The sequence below is a fragment of the Phyllostomus discolor genome, chromosome 3 (genome assembly GCF_004126475.2).
Source record: "Phyllostomus discolor isolate MPI-MPIP mPhyDis1 chromosome 3, mPhyDis1.pri.v3, whole genome shotgun sequence".
NCBI classification, from domain to species: domain Eukaryota; kingdom Metazoa; phylum Chordata; class Mammalia; order Chiroptera; family Phyllostomidae; genus Phyllostomus; species Phyllostomus discolor.
In genome coordinates, this window is record NC_040905.2 from 36539196 (window position 1) to 36562744 (window position 23549).

At 36.4% G+C, this 23549-nt stretch overlaps 1 protein-coding gene and 1 pseudogene across 1 annotated transcript in view; both read left to right on the forward strand.

Moving 5' to 3' along the window:
- Window positions 1-17994, forward strand: part of NDUFAF2 (NADH:ubiquinone oxidoreductase complex assembly factor 2) — a 157855-nt gene extending 139861 nt beyond the window's left edge. Inside the window, exon 4 of the mRNA XM_028524650.2 lies at window positions 17659-17994. Coding sequence (XP_028380451.1) covers window positions 17659-17907 — 249 coding nt within the window. The 3' untranslated portion in view covers window positions 17908-17994. The remainder of the gene's footprint in view (window positions 1-17658) is intronic.
- On the forward strand, window positions 761-2179 carry LOC118499441 (annotated as a pseudogene).
- Window positions 17995-23549: the final 5555 nt, after the last annotated feature.

Genomic DNA, 23549 nt, shown 5'->3' on the forward strand with positions numbered 1-23549 from the left:
CTCTCCCTCTCTTTCTCTTTTTCCTTTTTGGAAAAGAAATGAGTGAAATTTACCTTCCCTTCTTCTAAGTTACTTTATAGTGAAAGGTTAGTTCAACTGCCCTTACTATTCACTTAACCTCTTAGAAGGAACATTGTTCAAAGAGAAACTAGCAATAGGCCCCAAGAAGGAAGAAACTAAAACTTGCTCACTAAATTATTTAGGAGTGTCTATTCTATGCTAGTTGTTGCAGGTGTGGTGGGAAATAAGCAGATGACCTGGGGAACATTGTATACCTAATGGAGATTATAGTCTAGGGGGAAACAGACATGTAACAAATACCAAAAATGGATCATTACAAATTATGAAAAGAGCTCTGAAGGAAAAATCAAGGACTCTAAGAAAGACTAACAGGAACAGCTTTCTTTAGAGGGAATGTTTAGGGGCGCTGTTCTGTGAAGTGATATTTAGACTGGGACCTGAAGGATAAAGAGCAACAAGCCAGACGGAGAGTCAGTGGCATGACACCTAAATCAGAGACCATAATAAAAAGAACAGAAAATTTGACAGCACAAGAAGTTTCTGATTTTTATAAAAACAAAATCTTATTGGAGGACACATGGACAAAAATTAGGGGTGGGGGGTAATGGGAGGAAGGGGGGAGGGTTGGGTGGAGGGGCTGGAACGGGAGTAGGGGGGAGAAAACTGTACTTGAACAATGATTGAAATAAAAAAATGCATTCCTTTCAAATATACCAGAAAAAAAAAATCTTAGACAAAGTCAAAAGATGAACCAAAGACTAGGGGGTGAGGGAGTTTTAAAAATATAAGACAAATAAGGACTTTTTTTTTGTATTGACAAAGTTACAGGAAAACAGGCATTCTCATTAGAGGAAAAAAACCCACAGATGCAGGTGTAAGTTGATGCCGACTTTTTCGAGAGCAGTTTTCCCAATATTTGGGAACTTGTTGATGTAGTAACTCCAGTTCTGAGAATGTGTCCTGAGGAATGATGGGCAAACATGTGAAAATTTTATATAAGGATGTTGTTTTTAGTATTGTAAAATATGAAGCATCCTAAACACCCATCTGTAGGGGATTGAGTGAATAAATTATAGTACTCTGTACAATGGACTACTATCTACTATGCAACCTTTAAGAAGGAGAATATATAGGTGGCTACCACTGCCATTTTCTGGGGTGTCCATGTGTAGATATTTTGTCCCTGCTTGTAGTGGCTGCCTTGCTTTCTGGTAGGATGTGGAGGTGGTGGCTGTGGCCTCTAGGCTGCAATGAACCACACCCTTGGTGGAGGCAGGGGAGCTGAGCCACAGCCATGGCTGTATGTTTTGAAGCCATGAAGTATGTGGAACCTCAAGGAAAACAGGTTTTTAGAGTCTACCAACATCTACCTTTCATGGTGGCTATTGCAGAGGTGGGTCTGAACCCAAAATGACAAACCAAGAAGCTGCATTAGTATTAAGTATAAGCCCTAACACCAGTAAAGAAAAAAGTAAGAGATGCTCATTGATGAATTATGCTTTTAAATTACCCAGACAAGGGAGGATCTCATATAGCAGCCAAAATCAGTGTAGCTAAACATTTACTACAAGGTCAAGCTTTAAAAAAAGATGAAGTAAATCTATGATGAATTTTAAGTTCTTACTAGCTATCTATATGAGTACCAGCTTTCTATCATAAAATGCTTCAAAGCCACACATTTTAAAAATAATCTAGCACAAACTAAGTTAAAGCATTAGTATAAATTTCCTGTGTAAATTTGAGTATTTTAAATCAGATTATAGAATATTTGGAGATTAATGCTCAATAATTATGAATACATACCATTTGAATAGAAATGTTGTTCATTACTCATCTAGTAAATAATTTGGTACTTACTTCAAAGCAAAGTGAACATGAAAGTTCCTGCTTTCAATGAACCCCAGTCTAATGGGAGACTAATAAACTAGTAATTAAAATATGTAATAAATATTATGATGGAATTAACACAGGTTGTAACAGTAGATTCGTCTTATTGAGAGGAATGGCTGACATTCCTCCCAATAAGTACAGAGAGCTGGCTCAACTGCTTGAAATTGAATTTAAAAGTGATTTTAGCCTCTACTTTGACCCCAAAAATTGATGTAGCTATGTATATATCACCAACAGAATTCAGATTTCATACATTAAAATCTTGATAGAAAAAAGGATAATGTACATCTATATATTGACACAAAAAGATGTCTGAAAAAATATTAAATGAAGAGTTTATGGAATAGTATGCATAGTACATATCTTATTTAGAAGTATCCACTTATAAATGAGGGACAATATGTTTATGTTATAAATATATATGAGCATTAGGGGAAAGTCTGTAATGATAGACTCCAGTCTTTTTAACAGTGGATATAAAATTATGAGAGATGTACATTTTGGACTTCATGGATTTGTTTTAAGTTTCAGTACTTGTTTCAAGATGAATACTTTTGTAGAAACAAGAATAGGGATTTCCATTTTGAGGGTGGGCAAACATTCAAAAGGAGCTAAAAAATTGTTTACTCCTTTCCAAATACTCCCACACTAGTCAAGTTTCCTGTTCTTAGCAAACCCAAAAGGGCAGGCTGATTAAATGAGAAGTGCCATTACTTCTGCAGTTGTAGTCACCTGCTTACTTACATTCAATAGCTGTGTTATTTGTTTGGCTCTTCCTACTAGAATTTTAGCCTGATGAGAGTAGGAATTGTGTTTTGTTCCCTGCCCTATCTCTAGGATCTAGAACACAGCCTGGCTCAGAGTAGGTGTTAGACATTATCAAATGAGTGAATGAAAGTGAAAGAAGAAGGTCTCTTAGTGAGTGGCTTAGGAAGCTCCTGCTCCTGTGTCCTTGATTTCCTTTTGCCTTTGTTCTACTTCCCAGTGATCATTTTGCTGCACTCCCCCAACTGCCAGGAGAACTGTCACCCCACCTCACCCTGCCCCCTATGTCTCTTCATCTTCCCATCTCCATTACTTCCAGAACATCTCTACGTCTCCCTTTTCCACCAAACCTAAAGGAAGCCTGGCTCTTGAGTTACCACTGAGGCCCACTTGAGCTTACACCTGTTTGGCTACCTGGTTGCCGGACCCTTAGCACTCACCCTATAATCCTAACAATAGTCTAGCCTTTCATTTTCTCTTAGAAGAAAAGATGTTACTGTGGTTCCACCCTTTTATCATTCCTTCTTCCCACAGTGTCATTTCAGTTGGTTTCATCAGCTAATGTTCTGGGAATTCTGCTCCAATTCCAGTATAACTGCCAGGCTGCCCTGATTTCCTGTCTGTGGGTGCTACTCACATTGCCGAAATGGATGTCATTGACATTGCTGAGGTAGTGGTGGTTGTTTATCTGACTGCTGCACTTATAGTTGGCTACATGGTCACCTTCTCCCTACCACTACCCACCCTTTCCCAATCCTGTCTTCTTATTTCTACCTTCTCCCGTCACATAATGGGAAGGGAAATGCTTGCACTAACTTTGGAGTGAGGAGAGTGGAGTCCTGAGTTCCATTTGAAGCCACTGAGGCTCCCTTACCCATCTACCTTCCCACAGTACCCTTGTTTCTTTTGGGAAGTAGCACCAGCAGTGCCCCTGAGATGCCAGCAGCCGGTTTTGAAATTTCAGTCAGTCATAGGCATTATGGATGAAGTATTGTGGTTCTGTCACATTATATTTTTTATTGCAAATGTGCTATACTGTGGTTAAATCGCTTAATGTGTACTGGGCAGGAAATATAACCATTACTATAACACTATTTCTCTGAAAAAACTATTTTAAGACCAAAATTATTGATTTACTATTAAACTTTCTTACTATAACAACTTCTTAAGTTAAAACTTTGTATTTGGTAGTAATATATTTTAAGTCAAATACTTACTGGTTGTGAAAGATATTCAGAGAAAATGGAAGAAATAATTTTCCTTAAGTTTCAAGAGTGAACAGTCATCTTTACCACAATGATTTTTATTTTTTTTAAGATTTTATTTATTTATTTTTAGAGAAAGGAAAAGGGAGAGAGAAACAAAGGGAGAGAAATATCAATGTGTGGGTTGCCACTCGTGCACTCCCTACTGGGGACCTGGCCCGCAACCCAGGCGTGTGCCCTGACCAGGAATCAAATAGGTGACCCTTTGGTTTGCAGGCCGGTGCTCAATCCATTCAGCCACACCAGTGAGGGCTACCACATTGATTTTTTAAAAACTAGTATAAACCCCCAAGAGTATAAATAAATTTGTACCTATCTTTTCTCACTTTTCATGTTAATGTTTTTTCAACATTATGAAAAGAAGGACTTTAAGTCATTTAGAGTCAGAATGTGTTTTATTAATGATAGAATATGATTTATCCTTAATAAATAGCTTTTTAAGTTTAGATTTAGATTTATAACATAACTGCAAAATACAAAGTTAATCTCCTCATTCAGTAGTGAATAAAGTGCAGGTAGCCAAATTTATCCATTCAGCAAATATATACAAGGGTAGGCAAAAGTAGGCTTACAGTTGTGAGTACACAAAACACAGTTTATTGTTTTATTTATTAATTATTATATTATTTGTTTGTATTATAACTGTAAACCTACTTTTGCCCACACCTGTATTGAGCACCTGTTATATGCGAGGCATTGTTGTAGGCATCTGGTGAAAATATGCCATTTGGCATAATTCATAGGTCTACTTGTAATAGAAATAGTAAATATGGCATAGTAAAAGACAAACAACCCAAATGATATGGCTATACTTCGAAAGCTGTTTGCCCATCACAGTATCCACAGGTGAGAAGTAAGGGAGAAACTGATCAGAGTATTCCCTTTTCTGCCATGGCAAGTTTGGGTTTTGTTCTAGGGATTGTTAAGGAAGTGGCAGGGAAGGTCAGTGGTAGTAGCTATGTGAACATTAGATGATAGAGGACCAAGAAAACCTGTTAGAAGGCTATTGTAGTCTAGAGAAGAAATGCAAATAGTTGGCAATGGAGATGGAAAGACTGCACAATTCCAGATACATTTTGGAGGAGGAATTGATAAAATTTAGTGTAAGTGTATGTAGGAGGTAAGGGGAAAACAGGAAGTTTTAGCAAATGTACAGTTGTGTGAGGGAGGCTGATTTAGTTGCTCCCCACCATGAGGACATTCCAGCTGCCTCTTCCTCCTTCCTAGACCAACCCACTGGTGTGCATTTGATATGTCAGAGAGGCTACTTTGAGAGTATGATAGTTAACTTTCAGGACTTCAGTTAGCTGGATGGCCCCTCTGTGTATGTGCAGTGAGTGTCACCTTGAAGCTTGTCTGTATCTCAGCATGTAAAGAAAGGAAACAGGTCAAGGGTCAAGTGAAACAAGGCAAAGCTGCCAGGGGTCAGGGTAACACTTAGTCAGGCAGCACTACAGTGAGCTCAGGTGTATGCTGAGCCCAGAGTGGGGCTTGCTGAAAAGTGTGTAAGGTGTAACAAGGAGTGTTCTACTACTCATTACACCATGGAGGCAGAAACTTCCATTTCAAGTGTAGATTAATTGTGTGACCCTGAGCTAGTCCTCTGAGCCTCAGTGATCTTAGATATATTTCATTTAAAACATCCATTAGACATCTAAGTGGACGCATCAATTAGATGGTTGGATATGTGATTCTGGAGTTTGGAGAGTGGCTAGGCCTGAAGTGTGAGATTCTTCAGTATATCTAAACATATTTAAACTTATAAGACTGGAATGGTTACATAGGGAGAAAGTATAGAAAAAGAAGAGGACTTCAAATTGAGTCCTAAAGCACTTCAGTATTCAGAAATTTGGCTGAGAAGGAGCTAACAGTCTGTAACTCTGTATCCCTAGCACATAGTGCGTTGTCAAAAAATGAAGGAACCAATGAATGAGTGAGAAAGTAGGCAGGAACCCATACACATTAGCCATGTAAGTGGCCATTGGTGCTTTCCCAGCTCTTCCCTGCCTTGGTTCGTGGATAAGTCTGCATTGCAGCAAGCCATCTCCTTTGCCTGTCCTCTCTATCTCAAGGAAGCTCCATAAAAGAGCGAGCCAGATTTTGTTCTCTGTATCCCCAAGGCCTTGAATTGTAGGTGCTCAGGACATATTTACTTAATAAAAGAAAGAATGAAAAAATATATGAATGAATGAATCTATCTTAGAGGGCAACCTTCAGCCGCAACATTTTTTATTCTAGCTAGGGCAGACTGTAAAGCTGGAGCTGCAGCTTCTCTTAACTCTACCTCACCTCTACTTGGCTAACTCCTCTACTCCTCCTTAACCTTTTCTCCCTACAGCAGCTGGCACAGAACAACTCAATAAATGTTAGCAATCCCTCACAGATGGAGCTTCCTCGTTCCTCCAAGGCTCCTGCCTCTCTGCCACTCAAGAAGCCCAAGCCTGGAAAGCCATGGGGACCTGATGTCACTTTCTTTCCCAAGGGCGATGGTCTTTTCCTCTCTCACACAAGGAGAAAGGTTTTCTTTGTCTCCCACCAGGGCAATTCAATTAAGTAGGACTAAAGTTAAGTGACTCTAATTACTTTTTTATTAATGTTTGATGGCAAAATTTTTTTTCAATTAAGTAATTGTATCTTTATGCTCAAAGGCCTTTTTTCATATATATATATATATGGAATTTCATTTATATTATTAAAGGAAATACCACCAAAAAACTATTAATGACTTAGGTTCTGTGATTAGTTCATTTTAGTGACATTTTGAGATTTAATCATTAATATGGCTCAAGTTCAAAGAAAGAAAACTTAGTGCCAGAAATTCCTAGCCAGCAAGGAATATAAACAAACCTTACAATTGTCCCTTCAAATAATTAGAATAATTGACATCAACTTCTTGCGATTACAAATGTTTTGAAAAAAATTTCAGGGAAAAAGTTCAAGAAAGCAGGTCAAAACAATAAAACTCAGTCTAATTTTCATTATTGTAACTGATCAAAGTCTGTTTGCAGTATATTTGAATGTGAATAAATTAAACGTGACATTAATTTGGCAGAGGCACACTAGTGATTGGCAACGACACAGAGCAGGAGCAGCTTCTGCTGGAGCAGAACTTGCTTGCTTGTTGTTTCATCTAATAGATTTCTTAGCAACCCTGTGCTATCATACTAACCTAACTTTGTCGTTTATTTACCCTTTTGGCTTCTACTCCCATCCAGGCAAGATTAAGTTCATTTTCAATTACTAATCTAGCAGGTGTTGCCTCAGGTCTGAACACAGAGTACATTTTGAGGATCTGTGTACCTCCCCCTTGTCTCTCTTTCATATATTGAAAAGGGTGATCTAATAACTTATTATTTTATCCTGGCAGTTCAACTTGTAGAACCGAAAAATGTAGTTTAATTAAACAATTTGGCAGTATTTTCAAGCTTTGGCATTGCTGTTATATTTGCTAGGCCTGAATTATTTCTTGGTATGTTACAAAATTGACACTGTAAAAAGAATATTCAGCTTAGAACGTTTTGAAACAGTTGTTCCTCAAATTCCTGTTATAATTATGCTGATTGTGAGGTACACCATACCAGATAATTATGGTATATTCTGGGAGGCTACTTTCTGTCATAACCAACATCTGTGGTTTGGGGACCTGGAACATACTTCATGCCAAATTTTTACTTGTAATACATTTACTAAATATTTTTGTATTCTTCAAAAGTATTTTTTCTTAAATTGACTCAGTCAATATACTTTACTTTAAAATGTTTAATGTTCATTAAAACAAAAATATTCATAAGTATGTATAAATTATAGAAAGAAATTAAGGGTGCTATCAGATATATTTATATCACATATTATAACTCATACCTACCAAAAGTTGAAAAGTGTATGGAGTAGAAAGAATATATTTAGGAATTTAAATATTTAAAAAGGTGATCTATTTGTAAAACCCAAACTTTCATTGTATCTTGAGCTAATGTACACTTTGAAAAATAGTTTATTAAAGATATATTTATATTATTTTTGCCAAAAATTGCTAATTTTACTTTTAAATTATTTTTAAAAACTAATGTTTCTGTTTTTGTATGTAATATAATTGATCATTATGAAATGGCCATGATTTTGTTCTGATAGCTAAAAAAATCCAGTGCCATGGACAATTTTATTATTATCCATAAGACTGACTCCTAAGTGTTTGCTTGCTTTTGAATATAGCAAACTTTCTAACAATAAAGCGCTGTTGAATTTACTTTAAACTGTATTTAGATATTATCTTGTGATGTGTTTTATACTTAAGTTTGAACATAGTTATATATGGTATACTTTATTAATTCACAAATACTTGAAGCCAAACGGAGACCACTTATGAATACTAAAGAGGAACGTGGAGCCAGCACAGCAAAAAAGAACAAGTTATAAGACGTATATATGTATTCTGCCCGCCTTTTTTTTCCTAGCTGGATTCATAGCGTTTTTAAAACAAACATTATTATTCCCTAATAAAGGACTGACAATTTTTAGCTCTATTTCATTTCTAGGTATATTTATATAAAAATTATCAAATAACTTTGAGGTCTGTTATTATGGAACTTTATATTTAACATGAATATAACACCATCAGCCTCATATATATGTATATAGGTAGCATTACTGAAATACTCCTTGATAGAAGAATTCTCAGTTGACTAGGTTGAGACTCTAAAGAGAGATACAGGGTTAGGGGATTGAGGTCTTGAATTATATTATGAAAACTGTTATTTATTTTTATTTGCATATATGTGTGGCACAAATATATAAGCACATTAAATTAAAAAATACTAGTGATGTTCTACATATCTTAAATTAGTAATAATAAATAATTTATTATTTGTACTTACACTCTATTTTTCACTAGGTATACATGTAATAACAGGTAATATTTCTAAAATGTTTTCATATGTATGCTTAGAGCTGTGTCCAAATATTCAATTTTACTTAATAGTATAGACTCAGAGTTGTTCACTCCCACCCTGTGATTGGAATGTGGTCCCAGAGATGCAGAATGACTTGGATACCTAAGACAAAAATCTTTGGGTAACCTTTTTAACTCAGATATTTCCCTGACTTTCTCTTTCCCCTATACTTGTTGAGTAAACTAAACTTTCCTCCAGCCAGTATAACTTATTATCAAAGAACACTTGTGGTCAGCTCTCTCTCAGATAATAAAGTGCAGCTCAAGGTTCAGTTTTACATTGCCTTAGTTTCCTTCATCTCTCCCAAAGCATCATCACAGAGACCTTAGTCCTATTCTGCTAATTGTTTTACTTCTTTTTTTATAGTTCTAGTATATCTTCCACAGCTGTAACTGTGTGTTAGAGTTGATTTTTTGTTTACCATCTTGGAATATTCATGTATACTAGAATTTCACATAAGGGACTGTATAATTGGAGTGGGGTTGTATTTGTGCCTAAGATCTGTGCATGAGCTGTATAAGTCAACTTGTTAGTAAATTGCATTTTCAAGCTCTGTTTTTGTCTGTCTGTATTTTATTAATTAAAAAAAGCATTAAAAGCCTCTTATCACTACCACACTTAGAAATTTACAGCACTGAATACAATAGTACAGCTACCAGTAGAGCTCTTAAGCAGGGCTCTTAGCAAAGAATTGGCATTGGAAAGGACTTGAACTACTACAGCCTTTTGGGTTCACATCACTGAATTAATGAATAAGTACACAATAAATAACCATTACTTTACCTGTTCTACAAAAACAGGGCTGGGTTTGTTAAAGGCACCCAGAGTTTTTTTTTTTTAATTAAATCTTCTTTTCAGTGTAGTCCTTCACAAACAATGTTAATTTATAATCTGACATAAAAATCCCATATAAATTCAAATACTTAATATACAATACATTTACAACAGAATGTCTGTTTTCCCAATATCAAGCCTCCATAAACATCCCAAGGATAAGAGTATTTGCTCTAACTGAACATCCCTGCTGTCTGTTGAAAGGAGAGAGGTTGTCACAGAACAGTCATCATTCATAGATAATGTGTTTAAGGCAAAGTCTGAAATAACAGATTTCGATACAGCTCACACTTTATTGTCTTTAGAATTTCTTTCTCTTCTTCTCTGACATTGGTATCCTTCAATACTTTATTCCTGGGGCCCTTCTTAAAATGGGGTTAACCTCATGCATGACTTTCTGGTTGTCAGCTCCACTGCGCTCAGCTTCAGATGGAAAAGTTCCACTGTTGGCATACTGCTTCAAACCCAGGCCAGGGAAGCCAGGACAATAGTGTGAGACATGGAAGGCTTGGTGGGCAGAAGTTCTTTGTCAGGTGGGAATAGGAAGGGAATGAAGCATTGTCTTGCTTCCCAGATAGTTGCTATTAATTTGAAGGTTGCATATGAACACTACAATCCTTTTGCCTTTCAAGCTTCACTTCTCAACTTAGTGGTAACTGACATCTTTGCAAAGTTTGAAAAGTCCTATAGGTGGGAGTACAAAATCATGATAAGCCTCAAAATCCCTAGAAGTTGTTTCAATGGACAGTATAATGATGCTCTTCACATGCTGAAGGATTTTGGAGTGGGTGGACATAAAGTTACAGGGCATTTGAGTACCTAGCAGAAGGCCCCAAAATCTAGCATTTTCCTCTGCTGTGAAGTCCTTCATTCTGATTATTTCTGTTGCTGTTCATTCCTTTATGTAGATTCATTTTTCTGTCTTATATCATTTTCCTTTAGCCAGAAGTACTTCCTTTAGTGTTTCTTCTAGTAGAAGCTAGCTTGAGACAAATTCAGCCTTTGTCTGAAATGTTATGATGCCTTTAGTTTTGAAGGATATTTTCAGTGGATATAGGATTCTAAGTTGGCAGTTTTCTTTTCTTTCAGCATATTGGAGTCATTCTATTGTATATCTTGCATTGTTTCTGATGAGAACTGTAGTATTTCTTATCTTTGTCTCCTGTATAAATAGATCTTTTTTCTATAATGGATTTTAAGATTTTCTACTTATCAGTAGTTTTTAGCAATTGATTTTGATGTGCTTTGGTTTTATATTTATCCTGCTTGGAGTTTCTTTAGTTCCTTGGATGTGTAGATTTATATACTTATCTATTTGAAATATTTTTAGTCATTATTTTCTCTCCTCCTTCTCTTTTTTCTTTCCGTGACCCCAATCACATGTATGTTGGACTTCATGATATTGTCCTACAGCTCACTGAGGCTCTGGTTCTAGTTCACTTTTTAAACTTTTACTCTCTCTTGCTTCAGTTTGGATAGTTTCCACTGCCTTGTTTTCAGATCCATTGTTCTTCCATAGTGTCTAATGTTCTGTTAAGCTTATGCATTACATGTTTTTCACTTTACATATTGTATTTTTCACCTCTAGAAGTTCCATTTGGTTTTTAAAAATAGTTTCTACTTGTTTTCTCTTTATGTTATGTTCATTTTCCTTTTAGGCCTATGAACATATATCTAGTAATTGTGATAAAATCCTTGTCTGTTAATTTTATCATTTCTGTCATGTTTGGTTCTGTTTATATTGAATGGTTTTAGATCACACATTTTTCCTTCACTTCTTGATTGAATGATGAACAATGAAATCATATATTGTTTACTGTCTGGATTTTGTTATCTTCCTTTAAAAAATGTTGAGTTTTGTTTGGGAGTACATTATTTTAGATGTGAATCAGTGCAAACTTTTAGAGACTTATTTTCAAGTTCTGTTAGGGTGGATCTAGAATAGTGCTATCCAATAGGAGTTTTGTAGTGGTGGAAATGTTCTATAACTGCACTTTCCAATATGGTAGCCACTAGTCATATTTGGCTACTAAACACTTGAAATGTGTCAGGTACACCCTGACCACTGTGGTTCAGTTGTCTGGGCATCATTCTGCAAAGAAAAACATCACCAGTTTGATTCCTGGTCACAGCACATATCTGAGTTGTGGGTTCACTCTGAGGCATGGGGTGCATACAAGAGGCAATGATCAATGTTTCTCTCTCACTTCAATGTTTCTCACCCTCTTTTTCTCCCTCCCTTCACCTCTCTCTAAAAATAATTAAATAAAATCTTTTTTTAAAGAAATGCATCTGGTGCAATTGAAGGACTGAATTATTTTATTTTAATTTGAATAGCAATGTATCACTAGTAGCTACTGTATCAGACAGTGCAGGTCTAGAGTTCCCTCTACTTACATGCCAGTTTATCCTTACTCCTAAGGAGTGATCTTTTAGAAGTCTTTATATGAATGCCCTACCTGTTCAGTGAGGAATCTCTAGCTAATTGGAACTTGAATGTCTCCTAATCTCACGCAATCTCCAGCAGTTGTTCAGTTTACGGCTTTGCAGTAGTTATTCTTTAGCCAGTAATTGACATTCCTGGCCCTCTAGAGTCTCACCCTACCCACATACAGCATAATGTTCAGCTGAACACGCAAGTGGACCCCTATGCAGATTTCTCTGTGTGTTCTGATACTCTGCCTCAAAAATTCTAGCTTCCTCAGTCTCCCCAACCATCTCATTAGCTCAGTAAGAGCTCCAACCTCTGCTTGGGTGCCCCCACCCTGTGCAGCAGCCTATAATATGCCACTACACAGAAAGCTAAGGTGATACAGAGCTTATCTCATCTGCACCCCTTCTCTCAAGTATCATAGTATTGCACTGCCCGTTTACTATCTGAAAAGTTTATTTTTGTCCAGTTTTGTTTGGGAGTACATTATTTTAGATGTACTTTGTCTGGTTTTCCAGTTATTTATGGCAGGACTAGTCTAGCACCAATTACTCCATCTTGTTCTCAAGCCTGTAGATTATGTCTAACACTTTTTATCTCAGTCTGGTAATGGTTGCTGCCTTTGTTGGAGGCTACAGTACATTAAAAACATTGGAGACTTTTCATCCCAGAATATTGTCTGTTTGTTCTTCATGAAAGTAGAAATTGATGTGGGGATTCTGGTATTTACAAAATTTTTCCAAACTAATGGATTAAAAATTTTAAGTACTTAAAGTATAAGTGCTGACTATAAAGTGTTTGTACCATGTGATGCAGACCCTGGCTCATGGGGCATGCCACATTGTAGATGAGGCGTGAGAAATTCAAACGGACTACCGAGTCCTGTGGAAGAAAAGGGACAGCATGGCTTCTCTCTCAAGAGGAGAAAAAGCCTTGGCCCTTGCCTTGACCAGCCTTTATTTCTTTTCTGGACACATTACATGATGGTCCTCATTTACTATGCACAGGTTCGCTTTAGGTGGTTACCTTTTACAGAAAACAAAGGAGATGATACCCCTTGCTAATCACATCAGAGAAGAAGGATATTTGCAAATGCAAATGGAAAAGTGGTTGAACCGGTTACACTCCATACTGCGGAGGTTTAGCACAGACTTTATGAAGTTACAGTAGGCACTTGCTGCCTCAGTTCAGGGTGAGAAAGTTTTAGCAAAAAGCACGTCTCAAAGCAGCCTAGGTACAATGCAGGCCTGATTCCCCATGGGAGAACCTATTTGTGGGTGTGGGTCCTGTGCATCTCAGAGTGGGAGCTGGGCCCATGCCATGCAGAATGGTCTCCTATAACCATGAGATGTTCTACTATTCATGTTTAGCACCCAGTTCTTTCCCAGTCATTACAGTAGCCCATTAAAGAAAACAATAGTTAACTCAACTTTAGACATGAGGAAACTGAGACACAGAAAGGTTAAGCAACATTGACAGCACCCCCCAGCTAGTAAATAGCAAAACTGGAAGTTTTGTATGCAGGTAGCCTTGCTTCAGAGCCCATGTTCTTAACCACTATTAAAGTTCCAGAAGCCCTAACAATGTGAACAGTATATAGATAAGTACTTAAGATGTAAATATTTATATATGCACTATTACTTTATTCTCATTTTCAGGTAAAGAAACTGAGACTGAAAAAAGTTAAATGACTTTCTTGGTGTACAGCTAGTAAGAGGTAGATTTGGAATTGAAACTATACTTGTTTGTGTTAAGGAATTGTCTATGTGGATGATCATCACAGTGCTTTTTTTAAATGAAAAAGTGAACTGGAAACAGTAGGGTAGTCGTTAAATAAATCATTGTACAATTCAAGTGATAAAATACCACAACCACCCTATTTTTAAAGATTTTATTTATTTTTTATTTTCTTAAATTATATTTTATTGATTGTGCGATTAAAGTTGCAATTTTTCCCCTTTTGCTCCCCTCCACTCAGCACCCCCCACTCCCTCAGGCAACCCCCACACCTTTGTTCATGTTCATGGGTCATCTGTGTTAAGTTCTTTAGCTGCTCCATTTCCTGTACTGTACTTTACATCCCCATGACTATTCTGTAACTACCTATTTGTACTTAATCCCCTCACCTCTTCACCCATTCTTCCACACCTCCTCTCATCTAGCAGCCATCAAAACACTCCACATCTCCATGATTCTGTCCCTGTTCTTCCTGTTTGCTTAGTTTGTTTTTTAGATTCAATTGTTGATAGATATGTATTTATTTATTGCCATTTTGTTGTTTATAATTTTGATCTTTTTCTTAAGTCTCTCTAACATTTCATATAATAATGGTTTAGTGATGATGAACTCCTTTAGTTTTTGATCTGGGAAGCTCTTTATGTGCACCCCACCCCCGTACCTATTCATTCATTTTTAGAGAGAGGGGAAGGGAGGGAGAAAGAGAGGGAGAGAAATATAGATGTGAAAGAGAAACATCGGTCAGTTGCATCATGTATGCTCCCCAACCAGGGACCAAACCTGCAACCCAGGCACATGCCTTGACCAGAAATCAAAACAGTGACCTTTCCCTTTGAGGAACGATACCCAACCAATTGAGCCAAACTGGTCAGGGCTCACAAGAGCACCTTTTTAAATAAAACATTAAAGAACATTTATTGACAGAGAGACAAGCAGTATGTAAAAGGATAAATACTTATTTTAAATATATAATAAATAAATAATCATTTATGTGAAGGAAGACCCACTTAACTCTTGGTTTATTCCCATAAAAACACTGAAACAAACATACTCTTATTCCTGATAAACATATTGAGACATAAGGTGATATTATTCCAAGGGAATATAAGGAAAATTCATGCATTATGGTAGTTTCTACTGTAAGATAGGCTCTCTTACAAAATGATTTGTTTACTGTAAGTCTACAAATTCCCATTTTTCTACCTAAATACTTTCATCTTATCTATTCCAAATATTTACAAAACCAGATTTCCTTTCATAAATTATTTATGCTCTGTTTAATTTTCTGGGAAGCTGTTAGCAGGGGACTGATACAATTAGTTTTGTTTTAAAAAGACAAAAGGAAAATTCTTTTCTAGGAAAAATTATAGCCTCCATTTTTTCAATTCTGAAATTTTTACTCCATCTTCATATATTAAATAAATTTAACATATTCTGATTGGCTTTCCATTTGCCTAAGCAGTTGCTATAAAAAAGAAACTGCTTCCTGACTTGGCAGAGTAATGGCGAGTGAAGAGAAATTATGTGAAGGCAGGAAAAAAGAACAGCTCTCTGCCCTCCGTTTCCTTTTATGCAGAAGGCACAGGCTTGCACCAGCTTTAAGAGTACAACAGTAGAACTGAAGAAAAGTAGGCATAGGCAGCTTCAGGCCATGTGTCATCCTCATACAAAAACCAAGCAAGCTGTAAAACAACACCTCAGTAGCCGCTTGCTATCTGTGTTGGGTTGCTAGTGCAAGTTCAGCTCAGTCCTGATCCTCTCACCTGCTCACGAGAAAGAACTTCCATGAAGACGCTAGTTCAAAGAGGATCTTGAAGAGTGTAGAGGCATGGAAAAGTATTTTGTTTTACTACCTCCAGTATCATATTGAGGGATTTTCTTTGTGATTAATGGTCACCTCACCTAAGAATTCTAGAGGGTGTATGAGAGGCAAAGATTACTGTCACCCTCACTCACAGCTACTGGCTCTAAGCTCATAGTTACTGTAGTTATTGAAGTAAACTACTTGTGAGGAATTGGTCTATTTTGTGGAAATTACAAGAATATTTATAAATATTCTTTCCTTCACACTTGCTTGGAGGGAGAAGTTTCATTAGATGGGCCCTTCTCTGCGTCTAAAACTAAAAGTCTGTAACACTATAGCCCCTAAAATCTTTTTTTCACTTTAAGTACAAACCATTATTTTAAATGTAATTTTAAGTATTGGTGCTTATGTTTTTAAAAGATTATTGTTGCTTGAAATTCACATTAGAAACCAAGATTGTGTCATACATTCAGATACCCAGATGTTGCATTTAAGTGCCATTTTTTTTAAATGTTGAAATTAAAAAACAACTTGTGAGTACTTGGTTTTTATAGTGTTGTCAGATATTGGTTACATTAATAAGTTTTTTTCATATTCTAAATATGTTCTCTTAAAAAAATTGAAAAATAGCCCTGGCTGTGTGGTTCACTTGGTTGGGTTGGAGTGTCATCCTGTGCACTAAAAGGTTGCAAGGTCGATCCCTGGTTAGGGCACATACTTAGGTTGTGGATTCATTCCCCAGCTGAGTCACTTACGGGAGACAACTGATCAATGTTTCTCTCTCTCAAATCAATAAACATATTCTCAGGTGAGGAATTAAAAATAAAATCAGAAAATACCATAGCAAAAAGAACATTAAAAATTACACCCACTTAGGAATAATCATTATGATAGGGGGAAGTAATCAACAAAAATATATAGTTACTCTATTTCATCTATTTTTAAGATGCACATCTTTTCAGATTTTACCATCTCTGAAATTAGATGTGAAGGAGTATAACTGCTTTTTTAAGTGATACATATAACAATGGTATTTCTTAAAATGTGATGGACTTGTAGTCAATGAAATACAGTAAAATATTCCTTATAATTTGGGGTATAGAGCCTTACAGGTAGAATAGCAAATGTGAGAGACAGACTGCATTGCACAAATTGCTTGCACTGATTTGAGGAAACATTTCTAATTGCAAAGTACCTCTCTGGAACTGGTGTGTAGGGCATGCTGAACTCCAACTGCATTTTGCCTCTTCACTGCCATAACACTCCAGAGGTGAATGGGAAGTAGACGGGGCTCAGTTCTGGCAGGACAGAGGGTGTCCTTGGATGCCATGCTTTAACTCCCACAGAGAAAAGACTGGTGGGGCATCTTTCTGAGGCCATCTTACCTTTACTTCATCTCTAGTAAAAGGTATAATCTCTGATTATTAGTTTTGGGGCAAAAAATAGCTATTAGGCTTAGAAAATCTTTGATAGAGTCACTTTTATGCCTTGTAATAATTCATGTTAAGTAGTTTGTTTCACTTTTGGGGAAGTAAATATTTGTATGTTGTGGTCCTCCATGTCTCTTTATTATAGTATATAAAAACAGAGCTGTTTAATTCAAATACTGTATTTTGCTGTACATAATGCACACTTTTTTGCCCAAATTTTTTAGGGAAAAATAAGAATGCATATTATACATGAGTATGATGATTACATACCATGGGTATACTAGTGTATAATGCACACAAAAATGTGGATACAGATTATGCATGGGAGCACATTATACACAGCAAAATACAGTAACATTGGTATATTATAAGATAGCTTTCTCAAACTTGTATACATCTATATATTATTTGAATGCAAAGCAAGTGTTATGTATATATGTACTTTATTTTTAACTAGCTTTTTTTTTCTTCAAACATGTAGGTTGTTGTCTTCTAGCTAGAAATTTAAGTTTCTTTCGTTTATATATTCATACAGGAAATACTAAAGAATGAAAAATATAGAGAAGAAATTCAAAGAAAAAGCAAAGACCTTGATGAACAAGAAAAACTCCTTAGTAAAGAAAGCAGTGAACTCTTGGCTCCACCAGTTGAAACACAGATTAAAGGGCATGCATCTGCTCCATACTTTGGGAAGGAAGAACCCTCAGTGGCTCCCACCAGCACTGGTAAAACTTTTCAGCCAGGATCCTGGATGCCACAAGACAGCAAGAAGCACAATCAATAATGCACTGTGGTAAAAATTTGTTGTATTTATATGTATATGACTATTTTATCAAATAAAGTAAAAACTTATTTTGTGATTATATGACTACACAATAGTTTTCTATTCCATTAAACTTAAGAATTCTTTTTCAGGATACATATGAAAGGTGAGGTTATGAACTAACTTCTTTTAAACTTAAATGCTTCATTTGATTTAGTCATCATTCTGTTTATGAATGTGCTGCCATAGGAAATAACATGTAGCTGTGAATGCTCAGGATTCTGGATCCTTACCATTTAAAAATCCCCAAGATATATCTTAGTAGAGATAATAAAGATAGTGAGCTCCCCTAAATAATCAAATATAAAAGAAAAAAATGAGAAGACTGCTATTTTTAGAGAGGCACTCTATAAGTTTCTAAGGACTAACAAAGAACATAAAATTGAGAGACCCAAAATGGCAGAGGAGTAAGTAGATCTCCTCCCAGGACCAATCTGGAATTACAACTAAGTTGTAGAGAAATCATCCTGAATAACCAACTGTACACTAGCTGGAAGGAAGTCTTATAACCAAACACAGACAAAAGAAACCCCTTCATGGCAACAAGACTGGTAGGGAGTACAGAGGAGATGCAAGAGGGCCATCTGGGTTTGCACAGTGGCAGCTGAAGTTCTGAAGTGATATTTCAGCAGCTGGGGGGTTCCCCCTGAGAAGTGTGGGGTCTAAACCACAAGCTGGGCTCCCCAGCCTATAGCATCAGAACCAGGAAAGGAACCCAATAACTTATGGCTATGAAAGCAGTGGGGTATCTGTCCACCAGGGAGTAATGGCTGGAGATGCAGAGAGATTTTTAAAGGGCCAACACACAAAATTCCGCTTCAGCCACTTACCCTGGGTTCCAACAGAGGGAGGGCAGAGTGGACTAGAGACACATAGGGAGACTCTGGGGCTGGTGGCTCAGGGGAGAGAACTAAAGGAACCGGCACAAGGATTTCTGTGCTGAGTCATTCCCCATACTGTAGAAGCCATCTTTCTCAGACAGAATACCCCTCTCTGAATGCATCAGCCTGAAGGGAAGCAATAACCCCATCCACAGGAATTACTCTGCCCCACCCTGTGGTATTTAAGCCCTGCCACTGAGGAATACAGCTGGAAGACATTCACTGATAAACCCAATAAAAAGTCTGTGTGCAGGAGCAGATCTTTGAGAGCTCTGAGACTTTAGCTGACCCTCCCCCAGGCCCAGTGCTGATAAAAGCCAGACTTAGAGTGTAGCCTGGTTCTTTCTGTACACATCCAGGCCCAGCAGAGGGAACCACACACTGTGGACAGTTGCTAGCTCCAAACAGGTTGCCCAGGGCCAATCACAGGCAGGGTTTGTCTTAGGGCTGCACTAGAGTCTTGCAGATCTACCATATACATAGAAACAAACACACAGAGGCAGCCAAAATGGAAATATAAAAAAATCACAGGCCCCTATGCTCTGGCTGGTGTGGCTCAGTGGATTGAGCACTGGCCTGCGAACTAAAAAGTCACCAGTTTGATTCCCAGTCAGGGCACATGCCTGGGTTGCAGGTCAGGTCCCCAATGGGGGGCATGTGGGAGGCAACCCACGCATTGATGTTTCTCTCCCTCTCTCTCTCTCCCTTCCCCTCTGCCTATAAATAAATAAATAAATAATCTTTTTTAAAAAACCCACAGGCCTCAAATGAAAAAACAAGAGAATTCTCCAGAAATACTAGATGAAATGGAGGCAAGCAATTTATCAACTAGAGACTTTACAGTAATGATTATAAGGATACGCAACACCATAAAAAAGGGACATTGAAACCATAAAAAATGACCGGTCAAAAATAAAGAATGCAATATCTGAAATAAATAATAAACACTCAAAGGAATAAACAGTAGGTCACACTCAAAGGAATAAACAGTAGGTTAGATGAAGCAGATGATTGAATCAGTGATTTCTAATACAAGGTAGAAAAACACCCAAGCAGAGCAGCAAAAAAAAAAAAAGAGAGAGAATTTTAAAAAATAAAGAGAGCTTAAGAAACCTTTGGGACAAAATGAAGCATAAAAACATCCACATCATGAAAATTGAGAATTCCAGAAGGAAAAGAGAGTGAGCAAGGTATCAAGAATCTATATTAAGAAATAATGACTGAAAACTTCCCTAATCTGGTGAAAGAAAAAGACACACAAGTCCAGGAAGCTTAAAGAGTCCCAAGTAAGTTAGACCCAAAGAAGCCTACACCAACACACATCATAATTACAATGGCAAGGCCTAAAGACAAGGAGAGAATCCTAAAAGCTGCAAGAGAAAAGCTGGTAGTTACATACAAGGAAGCACCAATTATACTGTCATCTGATTTCTCAAGAGAAACATTTCAAGCCAGATGGAAGTAGTGTGATGAAAAGCAAGAAGCTACAATCAAAGCTACTTTACCAAGCAAAGCTATGATTTAAAATTGAAGGAGAAATAAGGAGCTTCTAAGACAAGAAAAAGCTAAAGGAGTTTGTTAGCATCAAACCAATACTACAACAAATGTTAAAGGGCTTGTTTGAGGAAGAAGAAGAAAAAGAGAAAGAAACAAAAAAGAGAAAAGTAGTCTAATAATAAAATGGCACTAAATATGTATCTGTAAATAATCACCTTAAATGTAAATGGCTTAACTGCTCCAACCAAAAGACACAGGGTAGCTGAATGGATAAGAAAACAAGACCCATATATATGCTGCCTCTAAGAGACCCATCTCAGATTGAAATATATACACAGACTAAAAGTAAAGAGATGGAAAAAGATATTTCATGCAAAAGGAGAAGAAAAAAAGATGTGGTAGCAATACTTATATCTGAAAAAATAGACTTTAAAACCAAGGCTATTTGGCTTGTAAGAGACAAAGGAAGGATACTACATAATGATAAAGGGAACAATCCAATAAGAGGATATAATTTAGTAAATATTTATGCACCCAATCTTGATGGATATAAATGGAGACATCAACAGAACTACAGTCATAGTGAGGGATTTTAAGACCCCATACACTTCAATGGATAGATCTTCCAGAAAGAAAATCAACAAGGAGACAGGAGCCTTAAACAACACACTAGATCAAATGGATTATATGATATCCTCAGAGCATTTCATCCTAAAGCAACAGAATATACATACTTTTCAAGTGCACATGGAACATTTTCTAAGATACATCACATATTAGGACACAAAACAAGTCTCAATAAATTAAAGATTGAAATCATATCAAACATCTCTTCTGACCACGATGCTATGAAACTAGAGATCAATCACAAGAACAACACTGGAAAACATGCAGAGACATTGAAGCTGAATAACATGTCATTAAACGATGAATGGGTCAACAATGAGATCAAGAAAGAAATCAAAAGATACATTGAAACAAAGGAAAATGAGAACACAACAATCCCAAATCTGTAGGACACAGGGAGAACAATCCTAAGAGCAAAATTCATACAGGCCTATCTCAAAAAAACAAAACAAACAAACAAAAAAAAACAAGAAAAAGCTCATATAAACAATCTAACTTTACACTTAAAAGAATTTGAAAAAAGATAACAAACAAGCCAAAGTGAGTAGAAGGAAGGAAATAATAAAACCAAAGCAGAAGTAAACAAAATTCAGACTTTAAAAAAAGGACACAAAAGATCAATGAATCCAAGAGCTAGTTATTTAAAAAGATAAACAAGATTGATGAAACCTTAAGCAGATTCATGCAGAAAAAAGGAGAGGACCCAAATAAGTAAAATCAGAAGTAAAAGAGGAGAAATAACTGACACTAAAGTGATACAAAGGATTGTAAGAAAATATTATGAACAATTACATGCCAACAAATTGGACAACCTGGACAAAATGGTTAACTTCCTAGAAACATACAATCTTTCAAAACTAAATCAAGAAGAATCAGTGAATCTGAATAGATACATTACACCCAGTAAAACTGAAGCAATAATAACTCCCAACAAACAAAAGCCCTGGACCAGATGGCTTCACAAGTGAATTTTACCAAACATTCTGTGAAGAACTAACATCTCTCCTCAAACTATTTCAAAAAATTCAAGAGAAGGGAAGGCTCCCAAACTCATTTTAAGAGGCCAGCATTATCCTAATCCTAGAACCAGATAAAGACACTACAAAAAAAGAAGAAAAGAAAGTTATGGGTCAATATCCCCAATGAACACAGATGCTAAAATCTTCAAAAAAAAAAAATGTCAGCAAGCCAAATACAACGGTGCATCAAAAAGATCATACACATGATCATGTGGGGTTTATTCTGGGAATGCAAGGTTGGTACAACATTCACAAGTCAATAAATGTGATTCACCACAATAAAAAAATAATGAAGAGTAAAAACTACTTGATCATACCAATAGATGCAGAAAAAGCATTTAGTAAAATCTAGCACAAATTTATAACAACTCTCAGCAAAGTAGAAACAGAGGGAACATACCTAAACATAATAAAGGCCATATATGACAAACCCACTGCCAGCATCATACTCAACAGGGAAAACCTATAGAGTTTCCCCTTAAGATCGGGAACAAGACAGGGATGTCCGCTTTCACCTCTCTTATTTACATGGTACTGGAAGTCCTAGCCACAGCAATTAGACAAGAAGAAGAAATAAAAGGCACCCAAATTGGAAAGAAAGAAGTAAAACTCTTTATGTGCCGATGACATCATACTGTCCATAGAGAACCCCAAGGATTCCACCAAGAAACTACTAGAATAAATGAATTCAGCAAAGTAGCAGGATACAAAATTAATGTCTAGAAATTAGTTGCATTTTTATATGCCAATAACAAACTAATAGAAAAGTAAATTAAGGAAACAATCCCATGCACAATTGCTTCAAAAAGAATAAAATACCTAGGAATAAACCTAACCAAGGGTGTGAAAGAACTGTACTCAGAAAATTATAAGACCCTGAGAAGGAAAGTGAAGAAGATACAAATAAAATGGAAGCAAATGCCATGTTCATGGATAGGAAGAATTAACATCATTAAAATGTCCATACTATCCAGAGCAATCCAACACAATTCAAAACAATTAGATTCATTTAATTCAACATAGATTCAACACAATTCCTATCAAGAGTCCAATGCTGTATTTCACAGAACTAGGACAAATATTTCAAAAATTTATATAGAACCACAAAAGGCCCCACATAGCAACAGCAATCCTGAGAAAGAAGAACAAAGTTGGAGGTATCACACTACCTAATATCAAACTATACTATAAGGCCACAGTAATCAAAATAGCATGGTACTGGCATAAAAACAGACACATAGATGAATGGAACAGAATAGAGAGCCCAGAATTAAACCCACACCTTTATCATCAATTAATATTAAACAGACAAAGCAAGCACATAAAATGGACTAAAGACAGTTTATTCAATAAATGGTGTTGGGAAAATTGGTCAGATACGAGCAGAAAAATGAAACTAGACCACCTTATACCATACAAAAGAACAAATTCAAAATGGATCAAAAACTTAAATGTTAGACTCAAAACCATAAAAATCATAGGAAAATACATAGACAGCAATATCTCTGACATTGCCTGTAGAAATTTGTTATCAGATATATCTCCCCATTGAATCAAGAAAAATAAATAAATAAATTGG